Source organism: Littorina saxatilis, linkage group LG6 (assembly GCF_037325665.1).
Source record: "Littorina saxatilis isolate snail1 linkage group LG6, US_GU_Lsax_2.0, whole genome shotgun sequence".
Taxonomy (NCBI): Eukaryota; Metazoa; Mollusca; class Gastropoda; order Littorinimorpha; family Littorinidae; genus Littorina; species Littorina saxatilis.
The window spans coordinates 21779174-21804027 of record NC_090250.1 but is presented as its reverse complement, the minus strand read 5'-3'; the positions used below and the strand labels follow the sequence as shown (position 1 = coordinate 21804027).

General features: G+C 44.7%; 2 protein-coding genes across 5 annotated transcripts in view; one reads left to right on the top strand and one right to left on the bottom strand.

Moving 5' to 3' along the window:
• The first annotated feature begins 223 nt into the window (after positions 1-223).
• LOC138968751 (heat shock protein hsp-16.2-like) lies at positions 224-3527 on the top strand. The gene is made up of 3 exons (XM_070341393.1): positions 224-770; positions 1457-1633; positions 2608-3527. Exons 1-3 carry the CDS (start codon positions 486-488, stop codon positions 2770-2772), a joined length of 627 nt encoding a protein of 208 aa, XP_070197494.1. The 5' UTR covers positions 224-485; the 3' UTR covers positions 2773-3527.
• A 186-nt stretch (positions 3528-3713) lies between these two features.
• The window catches only part of LOC138968750 (transcriptional regulator ATRX homolog), a 65532-nt gene continuing 44391 nt past the window's right edge, over positions 3714-24854 (bottom strand). For 3 of the 4 annotated variants that reach the window (XM_070341389.1, XM_070341392.1, XM_070341390.1), the window contains 5 exons: positions 24345-24524; positions 21498-21666; positions 20164-20252; positions 19096-19185; positions 3714-7209 (listed from right to left, as the gene is read on the bottom strand). In XM_070341389.1, coding sequence (XP_070197490.1) covers positions 6892-7209; positions 19096-19185; positions 20164-20252; positions 21498-21666; positions 24345-24524 — 846 coding nt within the window. In that variant the 3' untranslated portion in view covers positions 3714-6891. Of the gene's footprint in view, positions 7210-18173; positions 18214-19095; positions 19186-20163; positions 20253-21497; positions 21667-24344; positions 24525-24854 lie in introns of all 4 variants that reach the window. The other variant, XM_070341391.1, reaches the window with a different exon arrangement.

The window sequence follows — 24854 nt, the reverse complement described above, 5'->3', positions numbered from 1 at the left end:
TATGCTACAGAACTGATCACTTTCAGTTCAAGTGCCTGTGCCACATTGACCCCAAATCAGGTCAGTCGGATGAGGGCTACGTTCAGCAAAGCGGTGCCCGCTTTAGTGAAAGGCCTTTGTGAAACGCTCGTAAACATGGCAAACGCGCACTTTCCAGAATGTTCTGGATCAAACGAGAGTTGAAACAGAAAACGCAGAAACTTGCGTCAGTGCCATATCCCACAAACACCTGGGACCGATCTTACCCAAAACATTTAAAACCAGCAGCTCCACAAGATAGCAAGTTATTCAAAGAATCGTCGTCTCGGTAACAAGTCGACTGCCATTTCGCATCACTGAAACGTGCATCAGCGGTCATAAACCGCGAAGCTTGAGGGGAAGTTTCAAAACCAAAATTGACTCGGAAAGTGTGTGGTCAAAAATCAAGCTTTCTAGTATCTGTGCAGCTTCTCGTTTGGGGAAAAAAACACTTTGTGAAGTGAAACATGTTTCGTCAAATTATTCCCGTCACCAAAGCAGCACGTCCCGTGCTGACAGTGGCGAAGCGAGGAAAGAAAAACTTGCCAGTGTGGTCGCCTTTCGGGGGTCGGCGGTCCGCCGCTGCCTGGGATGACCCCTGGTTCAACGACTTTTTCCGCACACCTGGACCCATGAGAGTGTTCGATGACCAGATGAGGGATGTGATGGACAAGTTTCTTCGGATGTCGCCTTTGAGCGGCTTCAACGTTCGTGTTCCGGGCGAGTATGGTCTCAACGCTGAAATCGTGGAGGTGAGTTCAAGTGGTCGCCCTTCTCATTTTCGTTTTCTCGTTGATGACCAGTAATTTGATTTTATAGGTTGAATAGCGAGTTGCTGTTTTTAAGTGTGGTGTTTTTGGTGGTGTTTTTTTTTTGCACGCCGCATAACCTAGACACCCATCAAAGTCCGAATAAAATATCAATTATGTATTTCTCTCTTTTGGTGTTGGTTCTGTCCGACTATAGCCTATAGGTTTAAACCTTCACCGTGCTTGTGCGTCATGTACGACCCATACTCTGCAAAGAGGCGGCAACGAAGAGTCTATCCCTATTCGGATGGCGTTGTTCGTGTACGACGCATACTTTTTATGTTGAATCCTTCTTTAGAAGGCTGACTGAGTATGTCATCATCCGGACTGTGTAGTCCAAAGCGCGATGCGGTGAAGGATAAAACAGGGCATGTATGCGTGTGTGGCGGTGGGGGATGGGTTTTTATTTTTTTTATTTTTAACGTTGGGGTGGGTTTTTTTCAGGATAGAAGGGGGGGGGGGGTGTACATGTATATTATGTGAGGGTTTGTGAATGTACGTATGCTTGGGTGTACAACATGTAACTGCTTGCATATCAGTAAAACACTAAACAAAAAGTTGCCGCAGTTCTCTAAGATAGGCACATAGAAAATGTTCTTTGACATTGGTGCTGATATTTGTCTTTTCAGGCCAAAATTGACGACAAGGGAATGAACCTCAAGCTGAATGTGTCGCACTACCAGCCAGACGAGCTGAAAGTTAAGATTGTCGACGATCGGCTCGTCATTTTGGGAAAGCACGAAAAGAAGTCGGACGAACACGGGTTTGTCTCAAGGGAATTCTCAAGGGAACTCCTGCTTCCAGAGGTAAGAAGATATATGTCAAAAAATGTACAAATCATTGCTAGTGACGATTTGAGAGTTACTCTGTATTACAACCTCTATTAACAAATCAAACAAAAAGTAGAAAAGAAGAAAACAAAAGCCGCTTATCAATCGGAAAACGTACCAGGAGGCAAATCTTTCAACCTCCGCTGAGACATTCTGATAATCATCGGTCCACGGCTATTGCCAGTTTCTCTCTGACAGAATGTTGAATTATTGCGCGAATCTATCAAAACAAGAATACAGAGTTATCTCCCATATGTTTTTCGCGAGCACTGATCTAAATTTGAGATCAGTGTTCGCGAGACGAAAATGATTGCAGATTGGCCGACTTCGACAGTGATCTCCGTTCTGTTCTTCACAGTTATGATAAAGACATCGTTCTAAGGTCAAAACAAGTCGAAATTTTGAGACTGCTGTCGGAAGGAGACCGTGATATATGGTTGCATCACTCTCAGTCAAATGGTTACAGAAAAAAATCGTCTGCTCCGGCGCGCGCCGAAGCCAAAGTTGATTATCACGTGACACTTTAGAGTTGTTTGCACAGTAAATACATCCGCGAAAGATAGCTCGCTTGAAACTGTCTTACATATCAATTCCTTTGTAATTTAAAAATTACACACCATGAAAAATCATTATCGACGATCGCGAATCTGCTTATATCCATAACACATTACGAAAAGATCTAAATATGTAAAAAATCGATTTCTTACCCACAGAAAGAAAACCAAGGCATCCTGTCAGGGATAGAATGAGACCCGAAGGGAAGTTACTCATTTTTGACCAGAGTTCAGGATGCCGCTGAGACTGATTCTTCTCGATTACTTGTCATACCAAGTACAAAATAAATTATTTGATAGATCACCAAATGTTAGTTTCACAGAGTAGCGTTGTTGTCTTTTCTATGATTGTGAAATTTTAATTCAATTTTTGTTTTTTTGTTTTTTGTTTGGCAGGAGGTGGACAGAGACACGCTTCATTCCAGAATAACTGAAGATGGCAACCTCATCATCACAGCCAAGGTCAAAGCCGAGGTAGAGCCTGAAGGTCGCACCATTTCCATTGAGCAAGAATCTGGCAACAAGATCGACGATGGCAACAAAGAGAAAGAGTCAACTTAAAATCATCATCACACATGATCACAATTTTATTTTGTTTTGCGTGTTGTACATAAAGAGCCGTTTATAGAAAGAGCACATGTTTGTAGGCAGAGCTCATGTAGTCTTTGACAGACTGTATTTTGCATGTGAGGGTTTTTTCCGCTCTTTTTAGTTAATAATTTTTTTATGGGAACAAGAGCCTATAAAATTTTAAAATATATAAGTATGGGCATTATTTTTTGCTCTGTGTGGCACGCTTCTTGCAAGTGTAGTCTCAGAAAATAGTGGGTTTTTTTTCGTCTGCTTTGTGAATGGAGTGTGCAGTTGTTTCTACCATTGTGAAGTGTTTGCATTGTTGATTTTAAAACTGGACTGTAAGAACTTTCTGTGGATAATCAAGGATATGGTGCTTCCATTAATTGCAATATTGTGAATTTGTGGGTGTTTGTAGTTGAAGGCATGTTGATAGTAAATGACATCTTAGTAGTTATGGTGTGTTTGTATTTGGCTGTAATGAGGAACTGTTTATGAAGAATAACAAGAAATGATCACGATTTTTACCATGTTAGTACATGACACTGCATGTCACGTGCTGCATCATTCCATTCTTTCCATCCCGAAGAAGGCAGTAACGTGCCGAATTATTGAGTATAGATATAAACATACCTAACCTGGTACATTGTGTGTACCAAGGAAGAAACCCTTTAGAGTTGAAAGAACGGGTGTGATTGTTACAGGTTGGAATAGTTGCAAATGAATAAAAGCTGAAAACTGTATCCAGCTTTACTCAATTTTGTCTTATTATCTGTGCACACGTGGTGGGTTGGATGCTTTGCCATTTGTGTGTGGGTGTGCATGTGTGTGCAAAAAGACAGACAGAACCGAACCAACATCTCATTTAGAATGAAACCGGGTTGTTGACAGACAAATGAGCACACAAAGCATAAACAATGACCAACAAGTTATTTCACACTAGTTTTAATGCTACAGAAAATGTCTGACACAGGAGAACAAAAAACACAATGCTAACATTCAAACAAATTTTATAGGACTTATTGCAAACTGAAAAATACATTTCACCGATTTAGAGAAATTCACTGCATCAAAGAAAGATTGGACCCTATGGTGAAAAAACAAAAAAACCACTTTTTGTATGCTATCATGTAAAAGACAGATCAATGATCATTTGAACACTTTACCAAGATTTTACCAACATGGTAATAAATACAACTTATGTACACACACACCATCAATGTATGGGAAGCACAAGGAGCATGGTGAAAACAAAGGGGGGAGGAGGAGCAAACCAAAACTTGAAACATTGGCACAGTGGCAGTATCCTGATTTAATCCCATGTGAGTTTCACCGTCACACTGAGTGAATCTCAAGATCTTCTTTTCAGCGACTTTACTCACTGGGCTAAGTCTGGAATATGCCGACACAGGAATGAGCCACATTAGTTTAGGCTAAGCAAAAAATTGTGTGGCAAAGCTTTGTGCAGACAGAGAATTCCACCTTAGAGACCACTCTACTACTACTGGCCGTTCAAAAATATATGAAACTCTCCAACTTGCATGTTTGTGAAAATAAACACCACTCTAAAACCAATGTGATAACCGCCAATGACCTTGCCTAGAACACAGTATTTAGTTCCACACTCAAAGGCAAATTCCGTCTCACAAGGAGTGAAACAGAAAGTAAGCCACTGTGTTGTGTAGAAGGATGAATTACTAGGACGCACCATCAGAATAAAATGAAGCCATTCCTCAAAACAAGAATGTTAATCTTGGGAAGTGGGACCAAGAACTCAAGCTCACAGCATGATGAAAAATTATTCAGTTTAGAATCAAACTAGGACAAAATAAGTAATTTATGTTTCACATCGATCAACAATATTTGTAATTCATTTGTCTAACGCTTTGTGTAGTCTGCAGCCAATGATCAGAAACCATGAATTCATGGAACTCTCTTACATTCTGTTATAGAAACATTCTGAGAATGCACTTCATTTAAAATGCACTGATCAATGGGAATTCTTTCTTTCTTTCTTTCTTTATTTGGTGTACGTCGTTTTCAACCATTCAAGGTTATATCGCGACGGGGAAAGGGGGGAGATCGGATAGGGGAAAGGGGGGAGATGGAATAGGGGAAAGGGGGGAGATGGGATAGAGCCACTTGTTAATTGTTTCTTGTTCACAAAAGCACTAATCAAAAAATTGCTCCAGGGGCTTGCAACGTAGTACAATATATGACCTCACTGGGAGAATGCAAGTTTCCAGTACAAAGGACTTAACATTTCTTACATACTGCTTGACTAAAATCTTTACAAACATCGACTATATTCTATACAAGAAACACTTAACAAGGGTAAAAGGAGAAACAGAACAGTTAGTCGCCTCTTACGACATGCTGGGTAGCATCGGGTAAATTCTTTCTCGTCCCAACCAATATGGGACTCCCCCTAACCCGCGGGGGGTATCAATGGGAATAATTGAAAATAAGAGAAGTACATATAAATAAACATACTATGTCTTTCTCAGCCAAACAACCAAATGACAATAAGTGCCTTCCTGCATTAGCCTTGCCTTCATTTCAATACAGTGCATCATAAACCTAGCTCCCTCCAGCCGTAATACCAAAATATAATGATGCATTACTCAATAAATGAATGCATTTTGACATCTCACAAAATCTGCCACTTGATGTATCTACATGTGGACTTTTTATCAATGACTGTGTCTAAAAAAATACAATGTAACAACACAGACCAGGGTGACAAATACAGACTTGGCCCATCAAACCGTTTGACCAGAACATAGAAAAAAACTGCAAACAACAAATGGTATTCACAAAATTCATGTTTCCATCATTTGCAGACTTTTTTTAATTTTTTTTTAATCAATCAAAGTTTTTTCAGCAAACAGTAAAGTATAAGTAGATGCTCCGTGTCTGTGAATGCCTAAAAACATTTAATTACTGTACATGCACTTCTCACGAAAAATGTGAAAATCTACAGAAGAGTCGATCAATTATCAACATAACCAAACCAGCCAATGCATTTGCTCACGTAATCTTTGGGTCATTTAATGATTTATTCACACACACACAAAAGATAATGAATACACACCAGTTGCAAAATGTATAAATATACTGATCTTTTTTTTTTTTTTTTCAATCAATAATTTTACTATCAAAGTAAAGTGGGACCAGTTCACGCATTTATTATGGGATGCACACACTTACAAACACACACTGACAAGAAAATAAAAGGTCTGTCTCACAAATACAATCATTCGCTTGACAATAAAATCAAATGTGCCTGTATAGCTTCTGTGAATAATCTCTCCTCCAAGTGCTGAAAGTTTGCTTTGAAATCAAATCAACGTTTAAACACACAATTTGAAATCAACAATGTCAGATCTTCTTCCGTCAATAAGTCTACCAATTTCAACACAAAGGGGGTGATATAGTACAAACAGTACACACAAACCACCGATAAGTAATGCAAGAAAACCAACACAAAAACACAATGACTAACCAGATATGAACTTTTTAAGTTTATTGATAACTATGTGAACTTTTCAATAGCTAGGGTAAAATTCTCATTGTTGCAAAAATATATATACATTCGTCTCATTCATGTGGAGCTTCTTGCCTTGGAAACCAGAAGGCAAGACAAAATACATTTTATGAAATACACATTACCTCCAGTAGTTCCTGGTTGAAGACTTGTGATGTCTCCTTGGACTTTGAAAACTCTTAGAGAAGACTAAAAACTTAATGAATAAAAAAAACACCAGCATTAAAGAAACTTTGTCATGTCACTCAAAGAATGTTGCAGACTCTACTGCACAAGACACGTCTGTTGACTGCCTGGTAATACATAAAGGACTGTACATATATCATCTTTCCCACCTGTCTCCCTGTACCGTTCTAGACAAGGCGCTTATGCCTTGAAGTCACACAGAAGCCAGAAACAACCGTTCAAGAGCAATCCAGACTCTGCTGAACCAAAACAATCATTCATACAACCACGACAAAACCAGTTCTGAAAAAAAAATGCACATGACTACCCTGAAAATGCCTAACTCCTGGACCCACTCTTCACAAACCCTTACATCAACGAGCAAAAGAAACGACCTAATCATCCAGGGACTCGTCTAGATCAATCACTTCATCCGGCTTTGCCGCAGAGTTTTTGGAACTGCCGGCTCCGTCCTTGCTGCCAAGTGCGGCGGCAGCAGCCCCCTCGTGGAACGTGGTGTTTCCCGGCATAGCCATGTGGGCGTAAAGACTGGGTGAGAATCGTTGACCTACACCCCCACCCGGGAAATTATCGGCAGACGCTCCCGCTCCCCCCTGTGCTCCCATCTGCTGCATGTACTGTTGCTGCAGGCGGGCGTAGTGTTGCTGCATCTGCATGAACTGTGACGCTTGTTGCCTCTCCATCAGCTCCAGCTGCAACAAAGAGTTCATTCCCTTTAAAGTGTGGCTGTGCTTGGCTTGCTGCTAGAACTTGTAGACTGCGAACAGTAACAATCCAAAATTATGAACACAAATCATATGAAGCTACAGTGACACCCCCCCCCCCCCCCCATATTTAGGCCCTCCAATTTAAGACTTCCCCCTTTTTAAGACCTTGCTTTTTCAGATTTGTTGTTCCAAAATGTGTTTATTTTACCTCCAAGACGGGATTTTGTGACTTGTGGCGGTCTTAAAAGAGGAGTTCCACTGTACGTCAAACCATCAGGCAATGTCTCGACATGTATTTCTCTCTCTCCACTGTACGTCAAACCATCAGGCAATGTCTCGACATGTATTTCTCTCTGTCTCCACTGTACATCAAACCATCAGGCAATGTCTCGACATGTATTTCTCTCTCTCTCCACTGTACGTCAAACCTTCAGGCAATGTCTCGACATGTATTTCTCTCTCTCTCTCCACTGTACGTCAAACCGTCAGGCAATGTCTCGACACGTATTTCTCTCTCTCTCCACTGTATGTAGAGGTTACATGCCCAGTCTCAGTGATTATTAAAAATAATGGTCGAATCATGAAAAATGCAAGCTTTTTCATGACCGCGAACTGAGACCATTATTTTTAATAATCACTGAGACGAGGTGTGTAACCTCTTTATTCCTCATTTCTTCAGTTATTCAAAGAAAAGAGGAGTTTTTTTGCGAAAGTTTGATCGAATCCAATTCACTCAACCAGTCAACCTGCGCAGGCGATCGATTAATGCGCGGTTATATAGTTCCGTGCAAATCATTCCATTCTGTTAACACTTCTTGTCAGTTTCCCTGTTTTGGACTAAAATCAAGTACACAGATATGCTGTTATTCTGCTGTGGTGGTAAAGGCAGATATTGTGTGTTCTGTTTATGTTTTGGTATCGCTTACGATAATGTTCATTCGTCAAATGGGACTAGCAGACGAACTTTTGCACCCGTGTTCCAACGTTAAAAACCGTATGAAGTTAGTTTTCTGGGCAAAATAGTGTATGAAACCGATTTATGTTCTTTAAATTGATGAGATGTGTGCATTTGGTTGCGTGTGATCTGTTTATAAAATGAAATATTGTTGAAAACTGACCGTCGGGTTGCAGTCTGTTGTCGAAGAAAATGAGTGAAAAGAAATTTGAAAGGGGAACTAACTCTCCAATTAACATATAATCTGTCTACCTACAAGATAGAAACTCAACACTGTACATCAGATCATTAGGCAATCTGTCTACCTACAAGATAGAAACTCAACACTGTGCATCAAATCATTAGGCAATCTGTCTACCTACAAGATAGAAACTTAACACTGTGTGGATGAGATCCCAGATTATTACCAATCCAGTGCCCCATATGGCTTTTTGACCAATCAGGACGGATTCTAGGTGACCTGTTAAATGTTATAACGTTCAGGCAGGGACCCTTTTTGTTTATCAAGCTAAAAATTGACAAAACAAAGTAAAAATTTAAATCAACAAGATCAGCGTGATTTATTCTGCAGAATGACACTTCAAATGCTGTCAGATAATACTCTCTTTATCTAAAAAAAAAATATACCGATAGGGTTTTGTCGGTGGGTGCTTTACGGAACAGCAAGGTACCGCCCATCCACTGAGTGTGAAATGCCGACCCGCTCACTTGAAATCTAAATTACAGTTGGAAAAATCAAGTGAAATTGCGTCACTCACGTTACGTCAAATGTATCTTTACGTCATTTCCTATCCGTCTTGAGTCGGTTCGAAATCTGTCGCTCTCTATTCAACAAGAAAAAGCGAAGCAACCGAAACGCATGTTGAACATGGTTTATCTTGTGAGATTGTTGTGTGTCAAACGCATTTGATCTGTGAATATTCATCACGTCAGGAGTATTACTCTGATTGGCTGACCCAGGTCACGAGAATTCTTTGACTGACAGGCATAATCAGGTAGGAGCGCTCAAGTTCCCATTGCGGCTGTTCTGTCTAATTCGCGGGGTCGCTTTGAAATTTGTTTTGGTCGGATTAAACGGTAATAAAACAGTTATCTATATATATATACGACTTGTGTCTGTGTGTGTGTCTGTGTGTCTGTGTATCTGTGTATTTGTGTATTCGCCATGCACGGCCAAAGTTCTCGATGGATCTGCTTCAAATTTGGTGGGCTTATTCAGAGAGACCCCGGACACAACCTCATCGATGAGATATTTCAACACGTGCTCTCAGCGCGCAGCGCTGAACCGATTTTGGTTCCACCTCAGCTATTTTGGTTCCACCTCAGCTACCCGGGCCCCCATACCGACACACCAAAGCCAAAGTTCTCGGTGGATCTTTTTCAAATTTGGACACCGTATTCAGCTACACCCCGGACACAATATCATCGATGAGATATTTCAACACGTGCTCTCAGCGCGCAGCGCTGAATCGATTTTGGTTTTTGTGTTCATTTCACCATTATAAGTAACTCTTCCTTATCTTCTCATATTCTCCAGGTTTTCAGCGTTTACCTCCCTTCCTTCGTATGGTGCACTATAGTGAGTGGAGCGTCTTCGGATATTCCCGGCGTTCTGTTACTGGTACTATTTTTAGAAGGTCAACGCAGTGTCCAGAACGTAAATTGGACCCGTAAATTATCCTCACTGTAAAAGTGCAAAGGTCGAATCAATTTATAGCCACGCGAAAAATACACTGTCATCTATCTCTCTATAGATACGGCTTCTCTGTGTTTTTGTGTGTGTGTGTGTGTGTGTGTGTCTCTATGTGAGCAACACCTGTGCATTGTTCAGTTCTGTTTGTGATGTGGTCTGGCGGCTTTTGTGTAATTTTATGTACTGGCCTTCCTTTGAGAAGCCATAACTTGCTCAGTCCTGTTTGAGTGGAGTTCGCCTCCAAAGGTGATTAATTAACACGGTTACATTCGTCGACAAGGATGGGACTCGATATGGTCAGGAATGGCATTATGGCCACTGAATCATTTTCGTGCTGTTCCCATTCCACGAATCTGGGAGGGACCTAAGCTTGGCGGGTCCATTGTTCGGACCCGGCGAAGCCGGCGTACGGCTCTAAGTACTTCTTCCCGGCGAAGCCGGCTACCCGGCGAAGCGGGTATTCATTCTAGTTTCTAATATGCGGACTGTTACTGTTAGCAAATGATAACAGTCATGTCTCACAAACGATATCAGCATTCGCCTAAAAGGCTCATGCTTGATATCTTTTTTCTCGACATGCCTGTTATCATTTGCTAACAGTCAGCATATTAGAAATAACTCATACTAGCAAGTCTTTGACTGGCACAAAAAATTCCACAAAGACAAGACAGACTGTGGTCTTGGTGACTAAAGCAAACATAATTTGCATAAATCACATTTTCTTATTTTCAGCACATGTTCAATCCGAACACGACACAACTGTATATCGTTGGAATGAGGAAATAATGAAGAATACTATGTAATCTGTAACCTGTGAAAAGACTCCCCAAATAAACTGCAATGGTTATCGAACAGAACTGTCAATTGATAATAAATATTGCGACCTAAAACTTATTTGCGAGAATTGTGCAAGCGTTGCCATGTCTGTGAGAACTAATAACTGTTCAAGTCAACTCTTTGGAGAACCAATTACAGTGGAGTCCAGCTATATAACGTACCTGGGTATAACGAAATCCCGCTTTTAACGAACTGCCATTGATTTCCCGGCAGACAGACTTCTATTTCTTACTTGTTACTTTCCGGCTACAACGAACCTTTTGAACTCATTTGCATAACGAACCACTCTTATAACAAACACGTTTTCATCGCCCCAGAGCCGTTTTGTCTCTAAAAGTCACAAGGCTACAACGAATTGATGTCAATAATTGTCTCCAAAGACAAAAATACACAAACACAAGTGCACATCGCGTGATGAGCGAACTCTGAACAAACAGCGGGAGGTGCACGGAACAGCCACCCCCGCTGTGTTTTCACTATTCCAATCAGCTGCTAAGCTATGACTGTGCTCTAAAAAGTCACAAGGCTACAAAGATCTGCGTGTGAGGCCAGATCAAAGGCAGGTCCATTGTGATAGCTGGGTGGCCTTGTTTATAGACACTGACCTTCTTCCCAGGGGTCATTGAACCAGTATTAGCTATGAGAGGTGGTTCCCCTTTCATATGAGAGAGGAAACACTTCCTGCACCCAGGTCAGTGATCGAGTTTAACTTATGGGGAGTTTAACCTATGGGGCGGTCTCTTTGATGTCTTGAGAGGAAACTTGGCCAGGGTAGTACATGCACCAGAACTGGTGGACACCATGAAATCGGAGATTGATCAGAATGTACATGTACATGCTTTTACACGACTTTTTAAATTTTACTTGTAAAATTGTGACAGTAAAGTGAACATTTGAACTATGCCTCTATGGATTATATTCGAAAATTTCAAAACTAAATTTTCATTTAATTAATATACTTACTCAACTCACATAAATGGCATTAACTTCAGTTCATTGCTAAGATATTGAAGTAGTACTCGACCCTGGTAAGGGGGGAAGTAACTCCCTAATAAAAACAATCCGTAGTCAAGGACGGGAGTCACCTCCCCTACCGGTAACCCGCACATGCGCGGTCCTGCTACCGGCCGTCATTCCCCCACGGAAACACACACCTGTAACACATATAATGTTAGCGGGGATGGATGGGAGGGTATAAACGATGTGAGTTGAGTAAGTATATTAATTAAATGAAAATTTAGTTTTGAAATTTTCGATTCAATCACATATTCTTACCTCAACTCACATAAATGGCAGATTGCACATAAAGGCGGTGGGATACTCACATTAAACTCTTGGAAGTATCTGGCCTGCGGCAACCATGGCTGGGAGGCAGTTGGTACCGTCCGGGTGAGTGCTGGCAATGTCCCGGAGGTAGTAGCTGAGGAAGACATCTTGAGACGTCCAGTATGCAGCTTTGAGGACGTCTGACATCCTACCAGACTTGAGGACAGCTAAGGAAGTTGCCCACGCTCGAGCCTCGTGAGTCCGAGGTGATCGAAGAGGAAGGACTGACTGCCCCCCCCCTTGTGTCTGCCACCACTGATAGGCATGCCTTATAAGTGTGGAAGACCATCTGGTAAGCGTGGTTTTTGCAATGTCTTTATTTCGGGCTGTATTAATCGAAATAAACAACAACTTCTGAGCTGATGCTCGAATCGGAGCGGTACGCAACAAGTAAGCCTTAAGCGCACGTACCGGACAGTTAGAAAGATCCGGATCGCCGGGGGCTAAAATGTCCCGAAGAGGCCGAATGGAAATGATCGGTGAAAGTTGGTCAGGTTTTTGATTTTTGGCGAGAAAATCGGGACGGAAACGCAGTGAAACCGAGCCGTCTCTTTCAAAAGTGATATCACGGTCTAAACCTGAGAGGCCGTGGATCTCGCTGCCCCTTCGCGCGGAAGCGAGCAGTATGAGCATGAGAGTTTTGCGCGTAAGGTCAGAAAGACTAGCGTCTTGTAAAGGTTCGAAAGCACTAGAACGGAGAAATTCGAGTACTAGCAGAACGTCCCAAGCCGGGACAGAAGTTCTCTCCGTTGCAGAACTGAGGGCCGCGCCCTTTAGCACGCTCGCGATGACTCCCCCGAGGGAGATGGAGCGACCAAGTTGCTTAAGAGTAACTGAGATGGCTGAGCGGCGAACGCGCAAAGTGGACGCGGCGCGTCCCTGAGCGGAGAGCCATGCCAAGTGGTTTGCGACCTGCATTGATCGCGGGGCAACCGGGACAACATTGTTGGCCGCACACCATCGAGTCCAAGCCAGCCAGTGCGACGAATAAACGGAGGAGGTGGAACGCCTGTGAGCCTTCTGGACTAAGTCCAGAGTAAGGTCTGAGGCGCCTGAGTGCTTCAGTGATCGCCGAACAGTCGCCAGGCGTGAAGATCCAGGAACTCGGGGCGATCGTGAAGAATGCCCGTCCTGGGCTGTAGAAGCTCCCCTCGCCGAAGGCTGAGCGGAATTGGCGGGCCGCTGGCGAGCCGCAGGAGGTCCGGGAACCAATGCTGACTGGGCCAGCGCGGTGCCACGAGAAGAAGACGAGGCCGCTCTAAGTCGGCTTTTCGCAGGACCCTTCCGATGAGTGGAGTGGGAGGGAAGGCGTAAGCCACTAGCCCTGTCCAGCTTATCGTCATCGCGTCGATCTTCCACGCTTCCGGGTCCGGAAACGGGGAAACAAAGATCGGAAGGCGACGCGAAAACCTCGTGGCGAAGAGGTCGACCATCGGTCGCTCTACCTGCGCCCAAAGGCGGAGGAGCGCCTGATGTGTGATGGTCCACTCTGTGTGGAGGATCTGAGAGGACCGGCGGAGGGCGTCGGCCAGGACGTTCAGGCAGCCGGGCAGGTAGCGAGCCGAGACCAGAATCTGATGGCGAGCGCACCAAGAAAGGATCTCGCATGCTCGGCTGGACAACAGTTGAGATCGGGAACCGCCCTGTTTGTTGAGGTAGGCAGCGACTGTCGTGTTGTCGGTATGAATCAACACATGGGTGCCCTGGAGGGCGGAGAGAAAATGCTGAAGCCCCAGAAAGACCGCCTCGAGCTCGAGGCGATTGATGTGCCAAAGCCGCTGCTCTTGTGACCACCGACCGGACGTCGTGTGTGTGTCTACGTGAGCCCCCCAACCCTTCTGAGACGCGTCCGAAAAGAGATGCGTGGAGGGAGGAGGAAGCGCTATGGGCACTCCCTGCAGAAGCCAAGGGGTGTTCATCCACTGAAGCGTGGTCTGCTGAAACCAGACCCCGAGAGGAACCAAAACGTCCCAGCCTTGTGAAGTCGGATTCCAGACTGAACTGAGAGCCGCCTGAAACGGGCGCTTGTGGGATCTGCCTAGCGGAATAAGGGACGACATGGACTCCATCTGGCCCTGTACAGACGCAAGCGTCCGGGCTGGAGCTGACTGAAGCCCTAAAAGGGAAGACAGGAGAGCTTGCAGTTTGTCCACCCGGCGTTGAGTGGGACGGACTGTCCACTCCCGTGAATCGAAAACCATGCCGAGGTAAGTAAAGGTCTGCGACGGAGTCAACTCGGACTTGGTGTGGTTGACTTGGAAGCCGAGATCCTGAGCCTGGGCAAGGACAAACTGGGTATGCTGAAGGCAGAGCGCTTCCCGCTGATGAAGGATCAGCCAGTCGTCCAAGTATGCCCTGAGCCGAACCCCGTGCTGCCGAACAAGGGCACAAAGCTGGCGCACCACCATGGTGAACGCCCAGGGAGCAAGTGACAGCCCGAAGGGTAGGGCCCGAAACTGGAAGATTCGGTCCCCCCACAGAAAACGCAACCACTTCCGGTCCGCCTCGTGCATGAGGATGTGGAAGTAGGCGTCCGTCAGGTCGACGGACGTCACCCAGTCGCCCGGGCGAAGCGCCTCCCTGACGGTCGCCGGCGTTTCCATGGTGAACCGAATTTTGCGCAAAAAGCGGTTCAGTGGAGAGAGGTCCAAGACTGGCCGCCACCCCCCGGAAGCCTTGGGGACAACGAAGATTCTTCCGTAAAAACCCAAGGAGGAGTGGTCGAGAACCTCCTCTATAGCCTGCTTCTGCAGCAAGAGAAGGATTTCTGCCTGAATAGCCTCCCGAGCGTCGGGGCTGGCCGGAAACCGGAAGTTGGCCGGCGCTCTGGACAAAGGGGCCTTGCCTTCCTGCCAAGGAAGGCGGAACCCCGATCGAATCACCCCCATGATCCATAGGCTGCTTGTCCGAGACAGCCAAGCTGGAAGGGCCCGGGAGAGGCCGCCTGCTACCAAAAGGGTAGAGGCTGGGGGGGTGACTGGATCGGGGGGGTCTCATTGGGGGGTCTCATTGGGGGTTGGGCTTGCGCCCAGACCCCCGCTTCCCAAAGGAAGGTTTACGCTGGTAAGGGCGGGAACGTGAACCACCCCTACCTGCCTGAGACGACTTCTGCCCCGAGGACTTGCCCGCAGCTGGTGCAGAACTCCGTGGTTTGTTACCGTGCTGCTTAAGAGCGAGTTCCGTCAGTTGCACCACATGATGGTCACGAGCCTCCTCCGTTTGCTGCCGGAGGGCATCCAAAGAGCGTGATCCCAGCAACGCACCCTCTGAGAAGGGAGAGACTCTCAAAGAGTCTATGGTGGCCTTATCCGTCAGGCGTGAGCCGTTAAGAAAAGCCTCGCGCCTCCAAAACACAACCTGAGAGTAGAGCCGAGCAGCAAGAGTCATCTGACTGTCAGTGACCTTCGCGAGGGCCGCCAAGAGCATGGCAGCATCAGCCTCAATGGCATCGTCACGGAACCTAAAAGGTTCGATGGACGAAGCGATGGCTCTCGTGAGAGACCGGATGAGCGTTTCCGCTAAGGAGGTCAGTTCGAGGGAAGAACGCCCGCTCTCCTCCAGCCCGAGTAGACTCTGTTCCGTACACACGGCAGTCCTATCTCGGCTATAACCGTCCTGCCGTAAGCGAGCCAGTTCCGGAGTCACCGGAAGTGGAGCTGTGGGCAGCGAAAACGAGGAGAGAAGAGAATGTGGCCTGCTAGGCAGCCGCGATCTTCTTGAATTAGCTGGGAGGCCGCCGCCTGCCTGAGCCGAGGCTAACCAAGGCTGAGCAGACGGGGGGGCTTCTCCATGAGCAGCCAAGAGAGGGTAGGGTGTGTTAGCGTCCGCCAACACCTGAGCCATCACAAAAGGGACGGAAGGAGATTCAATGAACCGGAACTTCGCCTTCGTGTCCCCCGCGCCCGCAAAATCTGCCAAAGCAGAAGGAGGGGGTGCGACCACAGTAGAATCGGCGGAGACACCCTCAGGGAAGTACCGTGAGGTTATCTCCGCAGCCAACTCCAGAGTAGGGCCCAATTTATTGGGAATCCGTAAGGGGGTAACAGATTCAGAGCAATCCTCATCCCCTTCCTGTTCCTCTCCAAAACCTTCCTGATCTCCATCAGAAGGAGGGTCCGGCAAACCGGAAACCCACCCGTCCACGGAAGCGGAAGTGGCTAAAGTCGGTTGAACAATAGACGGAAGCGCCGCAAACTGTCCACCAACAGCACCGCCGACAACCGGAACCGCCGCGGCGGAACCGGAAGTCGGGGCCGGAAGTCGATGCGTAACCAGGGACGGGATAGCAGGGACACTGCCACCGGAACCACTAGCCCGCTGTCCTCCACCGGAAGTGCCTGCCACAGCACGACCGGAAGTCGAGGACGACAATCCGCGGGCAGGCCCGACCGGAAGCCCCGAGGGGCAACCAGAGGAGCCTACCCCCTGCGAACTCCAACCAGGAACGGCGGCAGCCGAACCAAGAGCTACAGGTCGATGACCGCCGACAGAATCTTGTAGGCCAGAGCTGGGCAAACAAGACGCTGCTGCCTGCCCCCCAGAGGCCGGGACAGCCGAAACTGATCCCAGGGGGGCAGGCTGGCGCGCTACGCCGCTCCCTAGCGCACCCGCCACGTGATGGACGGTGTACTGCCGGGGAGGAGCCGTCTGCAAACCCGGTGACGCAAGAGCGTAACCCGGGCCCGCAGGCAAGTGTGAGCCCCCAAAAAGATGGGGACTCCCACAAACGCCGCCCAACGCCGAAGCGCTGGAACCGGGCGGCGCTAAGGCCGCGAACCCCCCTGAAAAGGCAGGGGAATCCGCAACCGAACCAGAAAAATCCGGCCCGAGATCGGCCGACGTGATCGTCGCGGACGGCCGCAGCCTAGAAAGAGAAGCCACCCCCCCCACGCCAGGCGGGAGGGGAGCGACAGGCCTTTCCGCCGAATGTAAGGCAACTAGGTCATGTTTCAGAGTAGCGAACATAGCCAGAATTTCTTCCCGCGACACGGACTCGCTAGACCGTGGCGTCTGCGAGCGCGAGAGAGGAGAAGAAGAACGTTCCCGCGTAGGGAAAACCGGTGACGGTGACGTAGAGTCGAGCGACACCCGTTCTGTTTTCTTAGTCGCCGGGTCAGTAACCAGAATTAAAGAAGTAGGCTGTGAAGAAGACACAGAGGCACGCGTCTTTGATTTAGACTTAGACTTGTCTTTATCCTTCTCTTTTCCCGGTGAAGAGAGTAGGGAAACAAGTTTGCCCTTGCTTTTTGAGTTTTTGTCCGCCATTTGCAATATCGAACACGCGCACGTGGAGATGAATTACAACAGCGAAAATACTCAAACGAACGAAAATACTCGAACGAACGCAGCGAAGAGATAGTGAAACGATCTTACCTAAAGATAGCAACGCAAAGACCAGGGTCAAATGGCCTTCCACAAAGGCCAAGGCAAAAAATATGCCGGAGTACAACAACACGTCTGTGCAGTAGTGTTGAAGTGGGTGGAATGACGGCCGGTAGCAGGACCGCGCATGTGCGGGTTACCGGTAGGGGAGGTGACTCCCGTCCTTGACTACGGATTGTTTTTCTTAGGGAGTTACTTCCCCCCTTACCAGGGTCGAGTACTACTTCAATATCTTAGCAATGAACTGAAGTTAATGCCATTTATGTGAGTTGAGGTAAGAATATGTGATTGAATATGAAGCTGTTGAAAACATGCAGAGATTGTACTCTCCAAGGAAAGATCGATGGGACGATCATTTGAAGGTGAGTGGGAAAACTTGTCTTAAGGCCATTTAGGGTTGAAAACTCTACAGCGAATTACTGATATAACGAACTAAAATGTATCTCCCTTGAGATTCGTTGTACCCGGACTCCACTGTACCAGTCTCAAACAATCTTGTCATTCATCTTTATTACAATGATAAGCGTTAATAATGATTCAAGTTTTTCTCAAACTGACAAAATTAACACACAAAAAAGCTCAAAAAGAACAAAAAGGCGTCAATTTTGGCATTCTTGTGTCAGTATAAAACTGAAATAGAAAAGGCAAAGTATAAAAAAAATGAGTTAAAAATAAACAAAATAAGCATGAACAAAAGAAAAAAGTCCAATTTGTTTTTTCTTATTAACTTTGGCAAAGATACAAATCAAATGTCACCCTTGAAATAGACATAAACCACTTTTTCTTCTTGCTTGGCCTGAAAATGCAATGCAAAAACCTTTCCAAGACTCTTTGACATGACCACTGACCCCATCCCCTCCTATTCAACACCAATAACCCTGCATTTCTTTTCCTTTTAATGCAATTTAAGGGGTGTGTCTGAAACACGTTGACAAGTAGCCACATGTGGAAAGTTTGCCTCAATAATAAAGCAAGAGTATTGACTCTTTTGCAACAAATAAAAAATTGACAGTTATTTTCGAAGTTCACCTAGGCAAAAAAAAAAAAAAAAAAGTCTGTTTACGGTAACCCGACCGACCCTATTTTTGTCGCGCGACCCTAGACTTTTTTTTTGGCATTTGGGAAAAAAATAAAATAAAATAAAAAAATAACGTAAAAATATGGTTTTTTGGAGGAGGGGGGAAAAAAAAAAAAAAAAAAAAAAAAAATTCCCGACCTACCGACCCTATATTTTTGGCCTATGTTACCGTAAACAGACTTTTTTTTTTTTTTTTTGGCCCTATATTAATTAATGGCTTCTCCTGACAGCTAGAACACATACAGAATGTAATTAGAACACACATACATTTTTAAATGTTTTTTGTCAGGTCCAATTTTTACTCGCTCTCTCTCTTGCTCGTGAAGACTGTTGAGTTGCGTCCCTCAAAAACTCATTAGGGATCTATGTGTAAAACTCAATCCCCCCATTCTACAATGGTTGTGTTGATTTCTTTCATCATTGGTTTTGTTTTGGAGGAGAATTCTCCAGCCCGAAGACACTGTGTATCAGTATCCATTCTGTACACGTTCCATCAGCAAGTATTAAATAGCATGTTACATCAGCCCGAAGACACTGTGTATCAGTATCCATTCTGTACACGTTCCACCAGCAAGTATTAAATAAGGTGTTGAATCTTACCCGTCGCTGCTCCTCCTGTTTCTGTCGGATCTGCATCATGATGATGCGCTGAAGATGCATCTGCAGCACCTCCTGAGGCATGTCAGGGTTCTGCAACAAGGACAAGGACATCCAAATAAAGGCGGTCCCTAATTGAACCCGAAGTCGACTTCGCATAGACTTCACAAAGTCTTTTTACCCGAAAATCAATACTAGATCTCCGCGCGGCCAGCTTTGCAAAGCATACTTTGTGTAGTCAACTTCGCCTAATTAATGACAGGCTTAAATCACAGCGGAGCAAAGTTAACTAACGAAAACTGATGACAGGGTTTACTCATAAATTACTGCCCTTAGACTAAAGACATCAGCAGTTATTTCCTCAATACAAAGTGTACAATACACGTTATTTGTAGTTGTGACCACAATATGACATTTTACACAGATCAAGACATTCAGGGTTCCTCCTGAGACCGAGCCAGCAATACAAATAACATTTATGTAATGATCAATTTTAGTTAGAAATCCTTTTATTTTTATCGATTAAACGCACGAAAACATGCACTCTTTTGTAGTCTCCGTTAGTAAATTCTCGGCTAGCTGCAAAAATGTGACTTTTAGTTGGACTCTGACGTCACATGGCTCAAAGGGAAATCCAATGTTCAATCGATACATACCCTCTTATACAGGTGATTGTCAAATTTCCATTTTTACTGAAATTGGTAATACAGAGCTAAGCTGTGGTTTACATCTGAAATTTCGTGCTGACTGTGACAAACAAAAACTTCTTCATGTATGGAAAATCGTACACCTACGTACAAATTGAATGTCTGAGTACGGTAGAGTATACAAAGTTTTTTGTTTTTTTTACACCAGCTGGAGATGAAATGTACTCTGCTTCAGACATGGGAACAAGGACATATTAAAAAGAATATTTTGAAAAAGTACATGGGTGGCCAATGGTCATAAACTAATACATTCATTCTGAGGATGGATCACACAAAACTGCTCTGAAATCGAGTAGTGGAGCTCACAAAAAAGTTTAATTTACGCCATTCCTTTGAAGAGTCTCATATGTTTAACTGTTCTTACCTGCATTCTCAGGTTCCTGGCAGTCTGCAGAAGGAATTCCTGGCTGAGGTAATTGTTGAGACCAGCGCCACCTTGGCCCATGTTGGACACTGGAAGCAAAAACAACAGGAAAATGAATAAAGACAGAAAATTCCTCACAAACTTGTGATCTTTACTTACTGGTAAATTATGAAAAGCATCATATGGAGAGGATACTGCACACAGGAGGTTATTATTCACTGTGACAACACAGAGAATGAGTGGCTTTGGTTGCTGCAAACGTTGCAGATCCAATCAACTTTGGGGGTGAGATTGTGGCGTGTTTTTTAATATTTTTAGGAATGGTGTGTGTGTGTGTGTGTGTGTGTGTGTGTGTGTGCGCGTGCGAGTGCATGCGTTTGTGCCAGTCTTATTTTCAGCAATGATTGTCCGTCGCACTCGTTCGAAAGCGCAAAACAGCCTTAACAAGAAGGGCAAAGCCCATACGACTCACATGCTTGACCTTGACCTTTACATAGCAATGACATCATACACTAAGAACTGCTTTACACATTTTTCCTACCAAAATACATGTGACCTTGGGTGTCATCCAAGGTCATGCAACACAAAGCTGTTAATTCAAGACATAGGAAGTACAATGGTGCTTATTGGCTCTTTCTACCATGAGATATGGTCACTTTTAGTGGTTCACTACCTTATTTTGGTCACATTTCATAAGGGTCAAAGTGACCTTGACCATATGTGACCAAATGTGTCTCATGATGAAAGCATAACATGTGCCCCACATAATTTTTAAGTTTCAAACAGTTATCTTCCATAGTTCAGGGTCAAGGTCACTTCAAAATATGTATACAATCCAACTTTGAAGAGCTCCTGTGACCTTGACCTTGAAGCAAGGTAAACCAAACTGGTATCAAAAGATGGGGCTTACTTTGCCCTATATATCATATATAGGTGAGGTATTGAATCTCAAAAACTTCAGAGAAAATGTGAAAAATGTGAAAAATAGCTGTTTTTTAGACAACATTTATGGCCCCTGCGACCTTGACCTTGAAGCAAGGTCAAGATGCTATGTATGTTTTTTGGGGCCTTGTCATCATACACCATCTTGCCAAATTTGGTACTGATAGACTGAATAGTGTCCAAGAAATATCCAACGTTAAAGTTTTCCGGACGGACGGACGGACGGACGTCCGGACGGACGGACGGACGGACGACTCGGGTGAGTACATAGACTCACTTTTGCTTCGCATGTGAGTCAAAAACCAAAGCAGTTATATCTGTAGAACTTAAGCTCCTAGATTAGCCAAGTTTGTAAGCTACAGCACAGTATGTGCAAGACACATGAAACTCACCATTCATACGCAGTCCCTTCTTCTCGTTCTCGTACTCGTCCCAAGCTGCCTTCTTCTCCTCCTCCGTTAGTTCCTGCTCTACCAGGTTCTCAAGCAGAGAGTCGTGTTCGCGGATAGTTACAAACCAGTCCTTGTTTTCCCCGGCCACAATTTCTGCCAGCAGTACATCCTGGGGAAAAGGGGGAAAAGAAATGTGAGGTGCAAACAAGCAACAGAACAAAAAGTTCAATTTTCTGAGTGGAATGTAACAGATTCCTCCCACACACACACACCCATGCTGCAAAAAGGCATGGAAAGATAGGTGATAAAAAAGTGGAATATAAAAAATTAAAAAATCAGATTATCAACAAAATGTACTTTCTTTCTTTCATTCTATTGCTTCCCCTTTACTTCCCGGAGTCGCCTGTACCACATACAATGGGTTGCAAAATTGTCTCCCTTAGTCCACAGATACCACTGTGCTAATGTGGATCCACTTTCAGAAGAAAAAAACCCAGAGCTGCCAGGCAGATAGACACTGCAAATTAAAATGAACCCATCACACACTCTTTTTCCTGGCCTGGCTTCTTGCAAAACAGGCTTCAACATAGCATACAGCATGATACAGACAATTATCGCATTTTTACTGATCACATGACAAAAGCAGCTGTTGCCATTGGTCAACTAGGAACTGTATATCAATTGATATCGTGCAGGAAGTGCCTAGTGAATTTGATATCGTGCAGGAAGTAGTTTATGAATTTTAGTTTTGAAGAAAAAAATCTCACCTGAAGGAAACAAATGTCTCCCTTCTTTTAAAATCACAAATTTATAAAAGGAAAGTAACTGCATCAGAAAGATTAAGCTGTGCAATGACGAAAAAACAACTTCTCCCACCCAGCTTTAACAGAGAAGCAGTAGAAAAGAATGTCACAATCTTACCGACTGAGGTGGTTGGAACAGCCATAAACAAGGCTGACCTTGAAAGTACCAGTACTCAGAAAAATGTGAAATCTCTTCCAGTGTTTCAGCGCACATCACTCACAAACAAGCAGAAAATAAGCAGACGATTTAAACAGTTTGCACCTGCATGAACCATTCTCCACCCTTCTTAGTCGAAGCCATACAACATCAACCCTAGGCATCTTTCAGTTTCAGTTTCACACAGTTACAGCGCCTTCGGAGGACACCATTTTGGATGTGTCATCTGCACTGAGCTTCGACAACATTATTATGCAGTCCATCGACGCCGACAAATAGCTGGAAGCTTTCTTGGACACAGAAAATTAGCCAGAGGACTTCACTGATACAGCCTGGCGCACTTCAGTTCCTGCCATCGTTCAGAATTGCCAAATCGCACAGTCAAAAAGTCTACGCCGGACTGATGTAACTGGGACTTTCGTACTTCGCTGTTCCTTCCAACTCCACTGAACTTGTTAGCCTTTGCTTGTGATCTGTTTAGACCGTACATTTTTGTTCTGTTATTTTAAATGCATTAGTTTTGTCTGAGAAAAAGAAACTGTTACTGAAAAATAAAAGTAAGAGCAACGAAGTTCAGTGCGAAAGCAGAAAAAGACAAATCCAACATTTCGTACATGGCAGTAGCCTCCCTTGCGTTTGTTCGACTTCTTGAGACACAGGTTAATGGTTCCTACTGTTCCGAAATCGAATGCGATAAAATCGTTATCGTTAGATTTGACCGTGATATCAACATTTATCAGTCTGCATGTCTCGAAAGGCTGAATCATATCAGCTGATATGATTTCAGCTTTCGAGTCATTGATATGATTTCAGCTTTCGAGACATTCAGACTGATAAATGTTGATATCACGGTCAAATCTAACAATAACTAATATGATCAAACTATTCCAGACCTGGGAACCCCTGTTTTGCACTTTGAGTATTCTCAAACAAACTTGGTGTATTTTCAATAAAATGAGCGTACTCCACACAGCGTTTGCACATCCATGATTAAAACATGCCTCATGCGCGTCCGTCACACCGTTAATTAAGTTTACCTATACATTTAAAACAAATGCTTTTTTCAATTTTTGCTGACAAAAACTGTACCGTATTTGACGGACTACAAGCCGCGACTTTAAAAAAAAATCGCATTGCGGCTTATAAAAAGATGCGGCTAAAACGTTACCTAAACTTGAATAGCATTCACCAAATGGAAGTCGCCGCGGATTTTCATTTTGCTCGATTAGCGATTACCGGTACTTTATTAGCTCTCTACTCAAGACTCGGCGCTTTTCTCTTTCATTCGCGAATCTTCGTTTGTCAACAAGTCGTCGTGACAAGCGTACAGAGAAACACCGGATGTATCAGGATCTCGCGCGCGCGAGATTTCGTTTTTTTGTGTCTCGCGATAGTTGGAGGAGCGAGAGCCGCCATGTTGTGTTTTCGTCTGCTCGAAATGTGCGCAAAAGTCGTAAATCATCCCAAAAAAGCTTATTCCGGGCGGGACTACATGTGTGTGTTGGTTAGAAATTGTGTGTGTGTGAGTGATATTTTTCTTCAAACTTTTTCACTTTTCTTCTTTGTTTCACTTGTTTATTCTCAGAGCCGATTTCGCCAAATACTGTACTTTCGTTTGCCCGGTTGTTTTGATTGAGTGACACGATCCGATTATATTTTTTTTGACAGCGGCTAATATAGTGACGTAATCATGTGCCAAAATACTAGATCGGCTTCAGGATGGGCTTGTGAAGAAAAGTAGTCTAGGAATTTTTCTCGTCGTATTTTTTTCCCACTGACCGTACTGAGCGTATTCTCGAGAATCATGCGTACAAAATGCGGCGAAATCGTATGGGTTCCCAGGTCTGCTATTCACACTACTTACACTCAATGTTTTGTGCCTCTTACCTTGGGGAGCATGATGGTTTCCCTCTCTTTGACTTCTGTCAAGCGTTCCGGTTTGAACTGGTATAGCTCTGCCAGATCAGCTGCTGTGAAGTGACGCTCAACCTGATGCTCATCAACAACTCGCTGCGACAGCGACAGTTTGTTCACCTGTCGATCGTAGATCTTTTCCTCCATTGTGCCCTGTATGTGAATGAACAAAATGATCAGGTTTGATCCGGATAAAGAGGGGCAGCTGCTAGCCTACTGACAAGAAAAGGAGGGGTCAAGTGGATGCGGGGTACTGTCTAGACGAAGTGTCTGGGCTGAGTTCAGGTGGCAGTCACTCCCAAAGTGGGGGAAAGGGGGTTGAGTGGGCAGTAGAGAACTGACGGATTTTGAGGTCGCCAGGGGGGTGGGTGGACAAGGATTTTGAACAGGCCTGACACGATTTCTACCCGCCATTGGCGGCCGGGCGGGTGTTAAGGTACACCCCTGTATCAACCACCCCAGACCCATCCAGGCAGTCATACT